Here is a 15,257-nt window from a genome sequence, read left to right as displayed (position 1 = left end):
ATGTTTCGGACAGTATATATAGGGAATCCAGGAGCTTTAAGTTCTAACATGACTACTATAGATACGCTATAACACTCGCGCAAGACCTGCAATATTTCTTCCATTGATGGGCATTTATCTTGTGTTGGTTGCAGACATTTTGAAACAAGTTTTGCCAATATGAATGCTCCTTTTGGTGGTTTATTATTATTATTATTATTATTATTATTATTATTATTATTATTATTATTATTATTATCCAGAATCGGTGGGTCAAGAATCATTCCCAAATTTGCCTCATGTGCTAGCAATGGAGTAGCCCACTTTACCAAATTTTGCTTTCCTTCTTCTTGGTTCCAGTCACACCCGTTCATTCCTGTTAGTATTTCCAGCAGTACCACTCCAAAAGAATAGATCTCACTACTCCAGGACCTGTCAAAGTGGCCATTCATGGGTCAGCCATTAACGCGTGCACAACTAGCACACCCTTATAGAATGGAGACGTGATTAAGTTGATTGCTAAGATGTTAAGCAATGATCATAACCTTTGAGAACAAAACCAATAAAACAGTTTTAAAGCAGGAACATACCACTTCCGAAACCAAATATACTGTCATCTGCTTGGCGTCGAAACCACTCAGGCGAGGAATAATGTGTAAACAAGAATGTACCGTCCACCTCAAAATCCCAAAGTCGAGCATTATAATTCTGAGAGGTATATGCATAAAGATCATAAAGTTAATGCTACGTTGAAAGGTGAAATGAAAGTGTGTCAAGCAATGCCTTATTTACCGCATCCACCATTATACAAGTGGTCATAAATTGGCTATACGCTGAAGTACCCTTCTTATGCAAGAAAGACAGGCCCTCAGCTGCACCTACTACTATTTTCATACGTGCAACCCAAGAAAGTGAAGCCGTACCTGGTTCCGCATATACAAAACATATCCTTTTTGCCTCAATAACTCAAAGCCATTAGAACTCTTCGAAACTTAAATTAGAAGATTTTCTCACCTCCATAAAGAAGTTTATCTAAAGTCGGAGTTAACTCATAAACAAAAGACAAATCTTACTTATTCAAGTAATATCCTAAGAGTTTGGCAAGGTTGGGATGCTTATATTCTTCAGATTTGAGATCCAGCTACACATAAAAAATTCAGTAAATATATAAACTTGTACTAACTGAACATATATGCAAAAATAAAATAAACTTTTTTCAACCTCATTTATATCTTAGATTGAAAAAACTTGACTATTTAAATTTTCAAGTTACCTTAGATGCTCCAATATGCCTCGTCTTAACATACATAGCCAAACCAACTCCAGGTTCTGTCGGGGGCATATGTCAATTCATCGACCCAGCCTTTGCAAATGGTTAGAGGTGAATACATGGTGAACCCCGTGTCATTGCAGTTATATGTTGCCAAAACCAGTTCAGCATATGTGAAAGCTCTTACACTTCCACTGTGAATTATCTGAATATTCTGAGCAGTGATTTCAGATTTGCTTCCCTCTGAAGTATAACTGGCATCAAGTCAGGTTTGCCGGTGAAAAAATATCTTATCTTGTTAGCGAATCTTGCATCAACCGCACCAGATCCAACACTTTCTCTTTCTCGTAACAGAATAGACTCAAGCTTCACCACAACCTCTGTCATCGTAGGGCGTTGTTTCGGTTGAATATGTAAGCATTGGGCTGCCATGCTTGCGAATTCCTTCAAGCATTGTTTTGAGATTTGTCCCACATGCCTATAGTTAATAATTTCATTGAGTTTTCCTTCTTTGATGTGGTCTTGGGCTCAAACCACTACACTCCATTGATTATCATCAAGTGATGGATCTACTGCTTGCTTCCCGATTAACACCTCAAAAAGGACAACCCCAAAGGCATAAACATCGGATTTTCTTGTCAATTTTCCGCTAAGAAAGTAGCACGGATCAATATATCCAAATGTTCCTTTGACTAAATTAGTGCTCACTTGATAACTTTGTGTCTGATCTATCATGCCCACTTTTGCCAAACCATAGTCAGAAATTCTAGCTGCAAAGTTAGGATCCAACAATATGTTGGAGGATTTCACATCTCGGTGTATGACTCCATGTTGAGTTGATGTACCCGTGTGAAGGTAGTCTACACCACGAGCAGCGCCTATACATATCTTCAGTAATTGTAACCACGATAACTCTATTTCACCTATGTGGAGATGATCTTCAAGTGTCCCATTGGGCATAAACTCATATGCTAAGATCATCTCTTTTCCTTCACTGCAATAACCAATCAACGGCACGAGATTAGCATGTCGCAGCTTAGAAAGTAGGTTAACTTCAGCCTCAAATTCATTTGTTCCTTGGTTTGATTCAGAATTCAACCACTTAAGTACAACTTCGTTTACTGACCCGAAGTTGCCGAGAGATAGAAAAACGTCGCCAAATCCGCCACGTCCAATGACTAATGCCTTATTGAAGTTGTTGGTTGCCAATTTAATTTCTGCAAGTGTAAGACGTCGACATGTTTGGTCTGGCAGTATGAACGAGGAGTTGGCATGCTTGATCGGTTCAGGTAACACCATTCTTGAATCTTTGCCAAGCGATGATGCTTCATACTTGCTGGCCATCGGATGTATTTGATCAAGTCTTCGTTGCTAATTTACAAGCATTGATTTTTTGGTCTTCGCCTAATTTCTATGTATAGTATTCCAAAAGAAAAGAAATTATGTCCACCTAATTAAAGGAGTCACTCATCATAGCAATTTCTCCAGCAAAAGTCCCACATTTGGATGTCACATTATGGCTAGATATTTTTAAGTTGGTAGTTATTGTCTAACGGACCACATGGACTTATGACCATTACCTGTAGCCCAAAGGGGAATTTTAAAATGTATTTGTATAACGTATGCCCGATCAGTTAGTTGATTCACCTTATGGTTATAAATATTCTTAGCCAGGGTTACATGATTGTATAACATTGGATAATGTACTGCCCATGGGCGTAGGCCAAGCACACCGATGGACTTAACCCTACAAAATGCAAGAGCGTCCGCAACACCAAACATCCGCAGACCGCCACATCAGCTCCATGTCATATTCCAAACTTTTCTCAACAACCACTATTTTCTTCCACAACAACCACCTCCTCAAACCCCATTAAAAATTATTAAATTTGTGTATGTGTATAATGTGTGTGTGTGTGTGTATATATATATATTTGTAGTTAGAGTGATATGAAGCCATGGCATGCCACCTCCCTGGACTCCTTTAGTTTGCAGAGACAAACTTGGGACAAACATGCTCCTCAATGGTGAAGTTTGGATTGAAGTTTGTGTGGCATGTACACATCATCCGAACTTTGCTCCACAAACCTTGCATTGTTGATGCTCTATGCATTGTGTGTATGTCATTGGTTTTGTATATGGAGTTGTGAATTATGTAATTAACTTGATTTTTAGAACTTGGTATACTTGTGTAATGGACTTGGTAACTTGAAATTTACCATTGTATGTATGTATGTTATGTTAATTTTGTGACTTGGTTTGCATTATGTGACTTGACTTAGGAGTACATTGAATGTGACTTCTATAATGCATATGATATTAAAAGAGGGATATTGAATGCTAGTTAGAATGAAAACAGAACTTGTATATGGATATTTTGTATGTAGGTTGTGAATGTCACGCATTATAATGAGATTGAAATTTCTTGTGTATGACATTCTCATTCTTTTTAGAGATGATAACACACAAGGCCGGTCCAACCATTTTGTGGGACTAAAGTGAAGTAAAAAGTTCAGGCCCTTTTTCAATTTTTTTGATTCGCACTTGATCGATCCGTTCAACTATAATACACCTTAGTTTAGTTTTAAGTGTTTAATATGCGCTCTTTATATTGTCTATAATGCTAAATTAGTGTGTTGTATTGTTTTGTGAATTGAGAACAAGAGGACAACAAAATAAGGAACAACTAAAAACTGTAAAAACCATAAAAGTAAATAAATCCGCATTAAGTGTTACATATCTTAATATAAGTTAAGCGGGCTTAATTAAAATCTCCATCATATCATATTCATTTTATCAAAATTATTATTAGTTATAGTTTCATATGATGTCGATTATGTTTTATTCTCTATTAAAGTGTGTATTTGTGTTTGCTCAAATGTCTCAAAGAAAGAAAAAGATTCTTGGGGTAAAGGCTGTGCAAAAGACATATGGATTGTTTTTATCAGAAAGAAGATATGTTGCAGATCGCTTGAATAAGTTTGGCATGGTAAATTGCAAGAGTACTGTTTCTACACCAAAGAATTTTAGTGATAGTTTGCAACTAGATGAACAGGAGTTAACAAACTTGATGGATGGACCAATATATCTTACTCACACAAGACATGTATTGTGTTTTCTATATAATACATACTTTAACACGCGCGCAAGACCTGCAAGATTTCTTCCATTGATGGGCGTTTATATGATGTTGGTTGCAGACATTTTGAAACAAGTTGTGCCAACATGAATGCTCCAGAATCATTTCCAGATTCGCCTCATGTGGTAGCAATGGAGTAGCCCATGTTACCAAATTTTGTTTTTCTTCGGGTCTCTTCCTGTCAAACACTTTCATTCCTGTTAGTTTTTCCAGCAGTACCACTCCAAAAGAATAAATCTCACTCGTCACTCCCAAACCTGCCAAAGTGGCCATTCTTGGGTCAGTCATTGACGCGTGAAAAACTAGCACGTACTTTTAGAATGGAGGCGTGATTAAGCTGATTGATAAGGAGTTAAGCAATGATCATAAACTGTGAGAATAGAACCAAAAAACTAGTTTCAAAGCAGAACATACCTCAGTCTTTGAAACAATGTTCAAAACCGTCGACAATTATGTCTGCTTGGTAACGAAACCACTCAGGCGCAGAATAACGTGCATCTCTTTCGAACGAGTATGAAATTGGATCTTCAAATGAGATGTCCACCTCAAAATCCTGAAGTCGAGCGTAATAATCCTCCTGAAGTCGGGCGTTATAATCCTGAGGAGTGTGTATATAAAAAGTGTAAAATATATACTACATTGAAATGCAAAATTCAAGCATGTTAAAGAGTGTCTTATTACCGCATCCACCATTATACAAGTGGTCTTAAATTGGGTATACGCTGGACGTCCCTTCTTATGCAAGAAAAACAGGCCCTGAGCTGCTCCAACCGCTATATTCAGGCGTTCAACCCAAGAAAGTGAACATGTACCTGGTTCTACACATGAAGAGCAAATCCTTTAATGCCTCATCACTTAAAGCTTGCCTATTTGTGGAAGGCTACAACAGAATGTCTTAAAATTATCGGCATGTATATTGGAACATATCAACAAGTTTGTGCGTTCGATGTGAGGTTCATCGACATGTATCCAAATTGTGATATTAAAGTGCCTAATAAAAATTCTTCCAAGCTAAAACTAGAAGATTCTCTTACCTACAAAAAGAAGTTTATCTAAACTCGGATTTATCTCATAAACGCAAAACAATTCTTTCCTATTCAAGTAATATCCTAAGAGTTTGGGAAGGTTGGGATGATCGAATTCTTCAGACTTAAGAACTAACTGCACATGAAAAATAAGTAAATTTATAAGCTTGCACTAACAGAAAGGAAAAAAAACAAGAAACTGTTTGAATTTTATTCAAGTTATGACCTCAGAAATATGCCTCGTCTCAACGCACACAGCCAAACCAACACCAGGTTCACTCGGGGCATATGTAAATTCATCGACCCAAACTCCGTAAATGGTTCGACCATAGCTGTAAAACACATCTTCTTCTGTGTAAGTTCTTATTTTTCGATTGACAGATTTCTGAATATACTGCTCAATGATTTCAGCTTTGTTTTCCTCTGCACGAGCGGGCATCAACTCAGCTTTGCTGGTGAAAAGATATCTTACCTTGTTAATAAATCTTCCATCATCAACACCGGAACCGTTTCTTTCTCTTTCTCGTAACAGTATAGACTCGAGCTTGACCACAACCTCCGCCATCGTAGGGCGTTGTTTTGGTTGAAAATGTAAGCATTGGACTGCCATGCTTGCGAATTCTTTCAAACATTTTTTTGAGATTTGTCCCATCAGTCTATGGCTAATAATATCAACTAGTCTTCCTCTTCTAAATAGATCTTGAGCCCAAACTGCCAAACTTAATTGATCTTCATCAAGTGTTGAATCTACAGCTTCTTCCCGGTTAACACCTCAAAAAGGACAACCCCAAAGGCATAAACATCAGATTTTCTCGTCAATTTTCCGCTATAGAAATAGCATGGATCCATATATCCAAATGTCCCTTTAACTAAAGTGCTCACATGGCAAGTTTGTGTATGATTAATTGTGCCCACCTTTGCCAATCCAAAGTCGGAAATTTTGGCAGCAAGTTAGAATCCAACAAAATATTGGAGCTTTTCACATCTCGGTGTATGACCCCATGTTGAGTTGACGTACCCATGTGAAGATAGTCTAAGCCACGAGCAGCGCCTATACATATCTTTAGTCGTTGTAACCACGATAACTCTGTTTCACCTCTATGGAGGTGATCTTCAAGTGTCCCATTAGGCATAAACTCATATGCTAGGATCATCTCTTTTCCTTCACTGCAATAACCAATTAACGGCACGAGATTACCATGCTGCAGAGTGGAAAGGAGTTTAACTTCAACCTCAAATTCATTTGTTCCTTGGTTAGATTCAGAATGCAACCGCTTAAGTGCAACTTTTTTTACTGATGACCTGAAGTTGCTGAGAGATTTATAAACGTTGCCAAATCCACCACGGCCGATGACTAATGACTCATCAAAACTGTTTGTTGCCAATTCAATGTGTGCAAGTGTAAGACGTTGACATGTTTGGTCAGGCAGTATGAATGAGGAGTTGGCGTTATTGATCGGTTCGGGTAACATCATTCTTGGATCTTTACTGAGTGATGATGCTTCAGACTTGCTGGCCAACAGATGCTTTTGATCAAGTCTTCGTTGCTAGTTTACAAGCGTTGATTTTGTAGTCTTCGCCAAATTTCTTTGTATAGTATTTCATAAAAAAAAAAAGGAAATTATGTCCACCTAATTAAAGTAGTCATTCATGATAGCAATTTCTCCAGCAAAAGTCCCACATTTGGATGTTACATTATGGTCTAGATATTTTTAAGTTAGTAACTTATCATCTAGTGGACCACTTGGATTAATGACCATTACCTATCACCGTCCAAAGGGGAATTTCAAAATGCATATGTATAACGTACGTCTGATCTGTTAGTTGATTCATCTTATGGTTATAATTAAATATTCTTAGTTATGGTTTCATGGTTATATAACATCGGATAACTGTCCATGGATGTGGGTCAAGCACACGGATGGACCCAACCATACAAATGTAAAAGCATCTATAACGCTAAGCATCCACAAAGCATCACATTAGCTTCACGACATATTCCAAACCATTTAAAAAAAAAACCCTATTTTATTTCACTTTGCAAACCTCATTCAAAATTATCAAAGAGTAAATTGTCATTTTCGTCCATAATGCGAAAGTCAGACACTTTACTCATTATCAAATTTGTGAGTGTGTTTGTGTGTGAGAGAAAGAGAGATGTGATACACTGACACCATGGTCCACCACCTCTTGTCAGCCTTTAGTTTGCAAAGACTAACTTGAGCCAAACTTGGACTTTTAGTTTGTGAGACTCATACCAATGAATTCGGGTTAAACATGAGAAACCTTAAATTATAAATCAAGAATCTAGTGACTTGAGAGGGAGTGGGGGCAACTAGAGAGTGACACATATGATTTTTGGGTAGACATATTTATATAGATGGATAGATAGATTTGTCTAATGTTTATTTATTAAATTATTTTGAATTAAATGGGTAAAAGTAAAATGATCAATTTTCCCTCATATGTGTCACATGAATTGACTTAACGAGAAAATCTAGCTGGGTTAGGACCAAATGGCAAACAATGTTGGATTTGTAAACGAAAAAGACAAAACATGACAATTTAGAAGATAAATAACAATGAGTGAAGTTTGATACAAATAAAGGACAATAATCACTGTAATTATGTCATAATTAAAATAATGGCCTTTTATATAAAACCGTTTAGGGCTGTTGAAGAAAATTTATAAGAAAACGAGCCTTTTCTTTTTCTGATATTTGTGATGAACTTATAAGACAAAATAAATAATAAGCAACGAGTGTATATTTAAAATATAATTAAAATTTAAGAAAAGTAACGTCAAGCCTTAGTTGTAATGGATAGATTATTTGTTTTTATATGGCACACTGTACAAAGTCAGTCAGCGATACCAAGTCAGTCAGCGCCTCCAGAAAAGAAATTAGGTGAGGAACAAAAACAATTAACGAAAACTAGAAGTTGAATAAAAATGTCCATTGGCCATCAAATCTGAAGCATCATTATTGTTCAAAGAATCATGTTGCCTGAAACTTTTAATGATATCAACTCCTCTTTCAAACTGCCTTACCAAACATGTCAACGTCTTACACTTGCACAAATTCAATTGGCAACCAACAACTTTGATGAGGCATTGGTCATCGGCCGTGGCGGGTTCGGTAACGTTTATAAATCTCTCACCAACTTCGGGTCATCAGTAAACGAAGTTGCAATTAAGCGGTTGCATTCTACATCTAACCAGGGGGCGCATGAATTTGAGGCCTAAGTTAAGCTCCTTTCCCCTCTGCGGCATGGCAATCTAGTGTCGTTGATTGGTTATTGCGGTGAAGGAAACGAGATGGCCTTAGCTTATGAGTTTATGCCCAATGGTACCCTTGAAGATCATCTCCACAGAGGTGTTTCAGAGTTATCGTGGTTACAACGGCTAAAGATATGCATAGGCGCTGCTCGTGGATTAGACTATCTTCACTCGGGATCGTCAACTCAGCATGGAGTCATACACAGAGACGTGAAGTCCTCCAATATTTTGTTGGATTCAAACTTTGCAGCTAAAATTTCAGACTTCGGATTGGCAAAACTGGGAAAAATAAATCAGTCACAAACTTATCATGTGAGCACCTTAGTCAAAGGGACATTTGGATATATGGATCCATGCTACTTCTATAGCGGTAAACTGACAAGAAAATCTGATGTTTATGCATTTGGGGTTGTCCTTTTTGAGGTGTTAACCGGGAAACGAGCAGTAGATCCTTCACTTGATGAAGAAGAATGGAGTTTGTCGGTTTGGGCACAAGACCAGTTCAAAAGAAGAAGACTAGATGATATTATTAGCCATAGACTGATGGGACAAATCTCAAAAAGATGCTTGAAAGAATTCGCAAGCATGGCAATCCAATGCTTACATTTTCAACCTAAACAACGCCCTACTATGGCGGAGGTTGTGGTCAAGCTCGAGTCTATTCTGAAACGAGAAAGAGAAAGTGTTAGTTCTGGTGTTGATAACGGAAGATTCATTAGCAAGGTAAGATATTTTTTCACAGGACTTGATTCCAGCTCATGCAGAGGAAAACAAAGCTGACTTGATGCCAGAGGAAAGTGAAACTGAATCTGAATTTATTAATAATCATTTTTTGAATATAAAGTTACTACAAAACGCTTACAATAAAGTGGCAGGCGAACTATCAGATGATCGAAAAATTAGAACTTTCACATATACGGAATTGGTAATGGCAAGAAATAAATTGAATTACCACAACTTCTCAACAGAAGCTGATGTTGGTTTGGCCATGTGTGTTAGGACAAGGGATATTGGAGCATCTAAGGTAACTTGAATAGACACTTCCTTTCAATCAAAGAAAAGATCATGTGGGACTTGGATAGCATAATGAATGAATTTCAAAAAATATATATTTTTATTTTCACCTTCTTAAATAGTGCAAGCAGATTATATTTGCTGAATTATGATGTGCAGCTCGATCTCAAACCTGAAGAACTCAATCATCCAAACCTTGTCAATCTGTTAGGATATTGGTTAAATGAGCAAAACCTGTCTTGTGTTTACGAGCTAACTTCCGACCTGAGTTTATATGAGCTTCTTTTTGAAGGTAAGAAAATCTTTGTAGTTGTAATTCCTAGCATTGAACCAACAGTAGTTAAGGTATAAAGTATACACTCTGTTTTTGGAGATCCAGGTACAACTTCACTTTCTTGGGTTGCACGGCTAAAAATAGCAGTAGGAGCAGCTCAGGGCCTATCTTTCTTGCATAAGAAGGGACATTCAGCGTATGGCCAATTTAAGACCGCTTGTATACTGGTGGATCCGGTAAATAAGACTGTTTCATGCTTTCGTTTGCATTTCAACATGACATTGATGTGACATTCGTCAAATTCGGGCCTCGAATTTGTTTTCGTGTTGTAAACTTTTATTTTGTAAAACCGACACAACATTTTTTTTAGAACTTTACTTAAATTATTAAAAGATAATACTTTAGACCTCAATCTTAAATAAACTAATGATTGTCATTATATAGTGTTGTTAAAAAAAACATAAAGGGTTCAAACTGAGTTTTGGCAAAGTTATTATAAGTTTTGGAAACTTTTAAACTCACATTAAACATTGACTAGAACTTGAGGGGCCAGAAATGTAACATATATACACCACATATATATACATAATACCCTAACCCTATCTCATTCTAACATCCAGCCGCCTCCCTCCATACTTGCCGTTTTCCGGCGACCTCGGACCTCCGGCGAGCACCAACATCACCTCCGGCCAACCACCACCCACCTCTGCCATCCAAAACACCACCACCGAGCTCCGGCCACTTCCCCTTCCCCTTCTCGGCAGTCCGGCGACCCCACGGCCACCGACCTCTCTCTATCTCTCCGGCGCTCTCCCTCTCCGGCGCACTCTCTCTCTCTGCCTCGCTCTCTCTCCCTCTGGTCCGAAACCCCAGCCGCCGGCTACCCTCCTCACACTCCACTCGTTTTTCCAGCGACCGGAAGTCCGGCCGCCATGCCACACCGCAGCTCTCGTTATCTCCCTCTATCTCTCTGTCTCTCACTTTCTCGTATTTCTCTCTCTCTCGGCCTCGGGGACAGTTATTTTCTTCGTGTCAAACGGGTTCGGCTCGGTCCTATCCGATATAGAGCCACGACTCGTGAACCTCTAAAAGGTATATAATTTGGGGTTTTGTTATTATGATTTTTCATAAATTGATCTCCAGATTTAAATGGTTAATAGTGGGTTGTGTATCGGTTATAGTTCTTGCTTCGGGTCGGATGTATATGGAGTTATATATTTTATTTGGGGAAATGGATATTGTATTTCTATTATGAGTTTAAATTAACGATTACTATTTTGGTTCGGTCGGTTTGTACGTTAGTTAATAAACTAGAGGTCTCGGGTTCGAAACCCATCCTAGACCGGTTTTGATATAATTTTTATACTTAACAAATTTATTGTTAATAATAGTATTAATATCAATATATAAGGGTTGTTAATAGTATTATTACATGTAACTTACTATTATATTTATTAATTGATAATATTATTATTATTATCATTATTATAAATATATAAGTTGTTATTAATATTATTAAAAATCATATTATCATTATCTATTAAAATCATATTATTATCATTAATTATTAGCATAATATTATTATATCTATTTTATGAACTCGTTTAGAAATCGAACCCATTTCGAGTATGATATCATTATTACTAAATATTATTTACTATTATTACCATTTTTTTTATCAACAACATTAATTTAATACCAAGATTTCTATTCTATAACTATTATTATTAGTATTATTAATAATAATTATTGTTAAAATTATTATACTATATTAGTATTATTAAAAATAATTATTGTTATTATTATTAACATCTTTATCTTATATATATATATATATATCTATCATATCTTTTAAAATTATTATTATCATTAATAATATCATTGTAAACTTTATTATCAATTCATTATTATAAAACCGAACCCTTGATTTAAAACCCGTCTTGTCTCTTTTAATATTGGTTTAGCTATTTAAAAGCCCAATAAAATAATATTATTTTTATTCTAATTATTGATTATTGTACGAGTCCTTAATCATTAACAAACTAACCGGTAACCCGTTTAACAACCGAACCGTCTCGTCCAATGTTTCAAATGTAGTTTCAATTAAAGTTCAAGTTCATTAATATATTTTATTTATTCATTTTCAATTAGCTTTCAAGTCGGATTCGTTCGTTTCGTTTACAAGCTTTCTATTTGTCGATCATTTATTATTTCCCGATTCGTCAATCGAGGTGAGTACTTTCATACCCCTTTTTCCATCTTTCGTTTTGGGGTGACATTTCATACTTATCAAACTAAATGCTTTAATTACTTGCATCTTAAACCCACAAACGTGATTGTATACCTTACTTGAATAATTGCTCGATTTGGTGTTGTATGCTTATTTGACTATGTGTTTACAGCTTTTGGATGATGAAACTATAAATCCTATACCATTTGGCAATGGCAAGGTGTCGTTAACGTATGCTGTTAACGATAACTATAAATCCTAGACTACTCGGCATCCCCTTGTAGCTAGGTGGTGCTAATGTAAGCTTATTAGCAACTGTCATAAAATCCTAGACTAATTGCCAATAGCTAGGTGTCGCTAACTTGTTTAGCGATAACTATTTATTCCAATTTATAGCTCTTATTTATTGTTTTGTATACAAGTTTTGTAGATTTTCATACTATACACTTATATGCTCAAACTTATGAATTGCTCACCAACCTTTGTGTTGACAAACTTTATTTTATGAAATGTTACAGGTTTGACTTTTGTTGACTCGAGTGCTTGACGGAAAACGTTACCAAGACCTTTAGGATATTAGCAAAACTAACAAAATAATTATTACTTGTATTCAGTTTGTTTGTGTAGACGAGAAGTGTTGTTTATCGATTTGTTGAAATAAAATGACTTAAATGAATATTGTCACTTTAAATAGTGTCTTGTGTATTTGTCCAATCACGTTGCACCCCGGCATGTTCCGTCTTTGGTCGGGGTGTGACAGATTGGTATCAGAGCTACAAGACTATAAGATAGGTGGTTAGACGTAACGACCTAGCATAGTCTTTACTTTAGGGTCCTTATACGTGTTGCCTATACGTGTTTACCCTACTTGATTGTTCAATACACTTGTCTATTATATACTTATTTATTTTAACAATCATAAATATACACATACACGTACTTTCATAGTACTCCAAGGTATCCTTACCTTAAAACGCAAAAAAAAAACATTAGATTTTTATTGTGTTTTATGGATCACGAGCTTAACTTGGATCCCGTTGTTTCAAATCTCCTTAAAGATTGTCTCATATGAGATGACCACTTTAAGTAGTCCAATGCGAGCGTTCCGTTCGCCATCCTAATTTTTGGTGTTAAAACAATAGGACTACGGTGATTTCGTGGACTAATGTTTTGGCATGACGTTGTATCTCGATTTATTGTGTTATCATTGTTATTTGAGTCTAAAACATGAAAAAGTCGCGGTGATTTCGTGCACATGTTTAGACCCCAACGTGGTAGTTTTGTAAAAAGGTTTTAGTGTCGGAATATCAAGTCATGGTGGTTCATGCGCGATTTTCCACCTTTAAATCTTAAAACATTATTATTACGTTTCAAAAATCTAAACCATTTTTCACTTTATATTATTATAAATCCTTATCACAAGTTTTCATTTATAAAGGTAATTTTACATTGTTAATAATTCTTTTATATATCGATTTTATACGGTAAAATTTTACACCAATTTTCTCATTTTGATTTCACAAGGATTTTTATTGCAATTTCGTTCATTAAAATCACTTCGTTATAAAAAGGAAAATAAATAAATAAATATATGTATGTATAGAGTTTGATCTATTCATAATAATTTTTAATATGCCATTTATTTTCAATAAGACGATTTACAAACGAAAATCTTATTATATAAATTTCATCATATTAAGAAGGTTTTATGATAAATTCACCTCAACTTTTCAAGTAAATCTTCTATTATATAAACTTTAAATTTCTTTAACAAAAATAAAAATTGTATAAAATTTCATTTTTATAACTATTCCGTTTATTTGGAACGATCCTTTCACAATATTAACTATTTAGACTTTTCATGACGTTTTAGTTATATTACATAATACCCATGGTAGAATTCTCATTACCTAAAATCTATTTTACAACAACTTTCATTATGCATTTTTGCTTCATTATAAATTTTCACTATTAAAACTTGCATCTTATGATACAACTCGTTTTAAATTTCTTATGATAGTTTCGCTTTGTTTCATCAAGAAAATTCGCAAACTTATAGTTTGTAACTTTCTTGAAATTCTCACGCAAAACTCATAGAAATTTTATTTTAAAGACAAAAAAAAGTCGTTTACTTGTGATTTTCTTGATTTACAATGTCGGTCATTTTAACTTACCATGATATTCTTCATATTACACGATATTAAATAACAAACTTGGTAAAAAAAAAAGATTTCATTTCGCAACTTTATATTTCCAAAACGACATTCATCATTTAATATTGAAATCTCATAACAAATTTTAACATTTAATTCACGTATTTTTAAATTTTCTCATAAGAAAAAAAAAAGATATATATATATATATATATATATATATAATAAATAATAAATAAATAAATTTATTTTAATCTTTATAAAAAAAATGTGTGATTCACACGCTCGAATCTCAAAAAAAAAATTATTTATATAATATACTGTATATATTTATATATATTAACGTGCAATTTCAATCTTCAAAATTTTAATGCACATTTCAAACATTATGTATAAATTATGATATTTTCAATTTAATAGCTACTATTAGTCAAAATCTCCATATAAACAACCACAAGTTCCCAAACACCCGTATCCCATCTTAAACTACCGCCCTAAATCAACCATCCTTCCACTTTAAAAGTTTTTCCCGCACACTCAAATCTTTCCTCAATATGAACGAAACCTAAACATCCAAAAGTATATCCTCACCTACTCAAACCTCATGCAAGTCCAAGATATACAAAAATCAACCCAACAAAAGGCCCTAACTACCGACACTCCTACGCCACGAAAACTTATCAAACTCGCTATCCTAATACTTCCAAGACACCAACAAACACACTCACAAATGCCTTGAACATATACAAACCTAAGCTTACCCAACTATGACTTAAAATCCTTCGACTCATACTATGTCAATTCACCAAACCATATCGCCACATCGTTTTCATCCAACCGTAGAGTTGATATCAAAATAGCAACCCAAACGCTCCTTATAAAAATACATGTATGAA

General features: G+C 35.2%; 1 protein-coding gene across 5 annotated transcripts; it reads right to left on the bottom strand.

Moving 5' to 3' along the window:
- Window positions 1–212: 212 nt before the first annotated feature.
- Window positions 213–6,295, bottom strand: LOC143622925 (putative serine/threonine-protein kinase PBL3). Of its 5 annotated transcripts, none has more exons than XM_077093932.1 (5): window positions 5,640–6,295; window positions 5,423–5,549; window positions 5,070–5,206; window positions 4,799–4,962; window positions 213–411 (listed from the first exon to the last, which is right to left on the bottom strand). In XM_077093932.1, the coding sequence occupies exons 1-4, from the start codon at window positions 6,063–6,065 to the stop codon at window positions 4,804–4,806; spliced, it is 849 nt and encodes a 282-aa protein (XP_076950047.1). In that variant the 5' UTR covers window positions 6,066–6,295; the 3' UTR covers window positions 213–411; window positions 4,799–4,803. The 5 variants fall into 5 exon arrangements, with proteins under 5 accessions (XP_076950047.1, XP_076950049.1, XP_076950046.1 ...); XM_077093931.1 differs by lacking the exon at window positions 213–411 and adding an exon at window positions 4,489–4,645 and having other exon boundaries at window positions 4,803–4,962; XM_077093934.1 differs by lacking the exons at window positions 213–411; window positions 4,799–4,962 and adding an exon at window positions 432–687.
- Window positions 6,296–15,257: the final 8,962 nt, after the last annotated feature.

This window comes from Bidens hawaiensis, unplaced genomic scaffold (genome assembly GCF_021521415.1).
Source record: "Bidens hawaiensis isolate Kalapana, Puna unplaced genomic scaffold, B.hawaiensis_p1.1 tig00003244_1, whole genome shotgun sequence".
NCBI classification, from domain to species: Eukaryota; Viridiplantae; Streptophyta; class Magnoliopsida; order Asterales; family Asteraceae; genus Bidens; species Bidens hawaiensis.
This window is presented reverse-complemented; position numbering and strand designations above follow the sequence as displayed.

What these genes read in the sequence shown, in the direction of transcription:
- LOC143622925 (XM_077093932.1), bottom strand. Translation starts at nt 6,065, where the DNA reads ATGGGACAAATCTCAAAAAAATGTTTGAAAGAATTCGCAAGCATGGCA. An exon ending in AGATAAACTTCTTTTTGTAG is followed by an intron (nt 5,207 to 5,422) that starts GTAAGAGAATCT and finishes CTTCATGTGTAG; the next exon opens with AACCAGGTACATGTTCACTT. An exon ending in CTTGTATAATGGTGGATGCG is followed by an intron (nt 4,963 to 5,069) that starts GTAATAAGACAC and finishes CGACTTCAGGAG; the next exon opens with GATTATTACGCTCGACTTCA.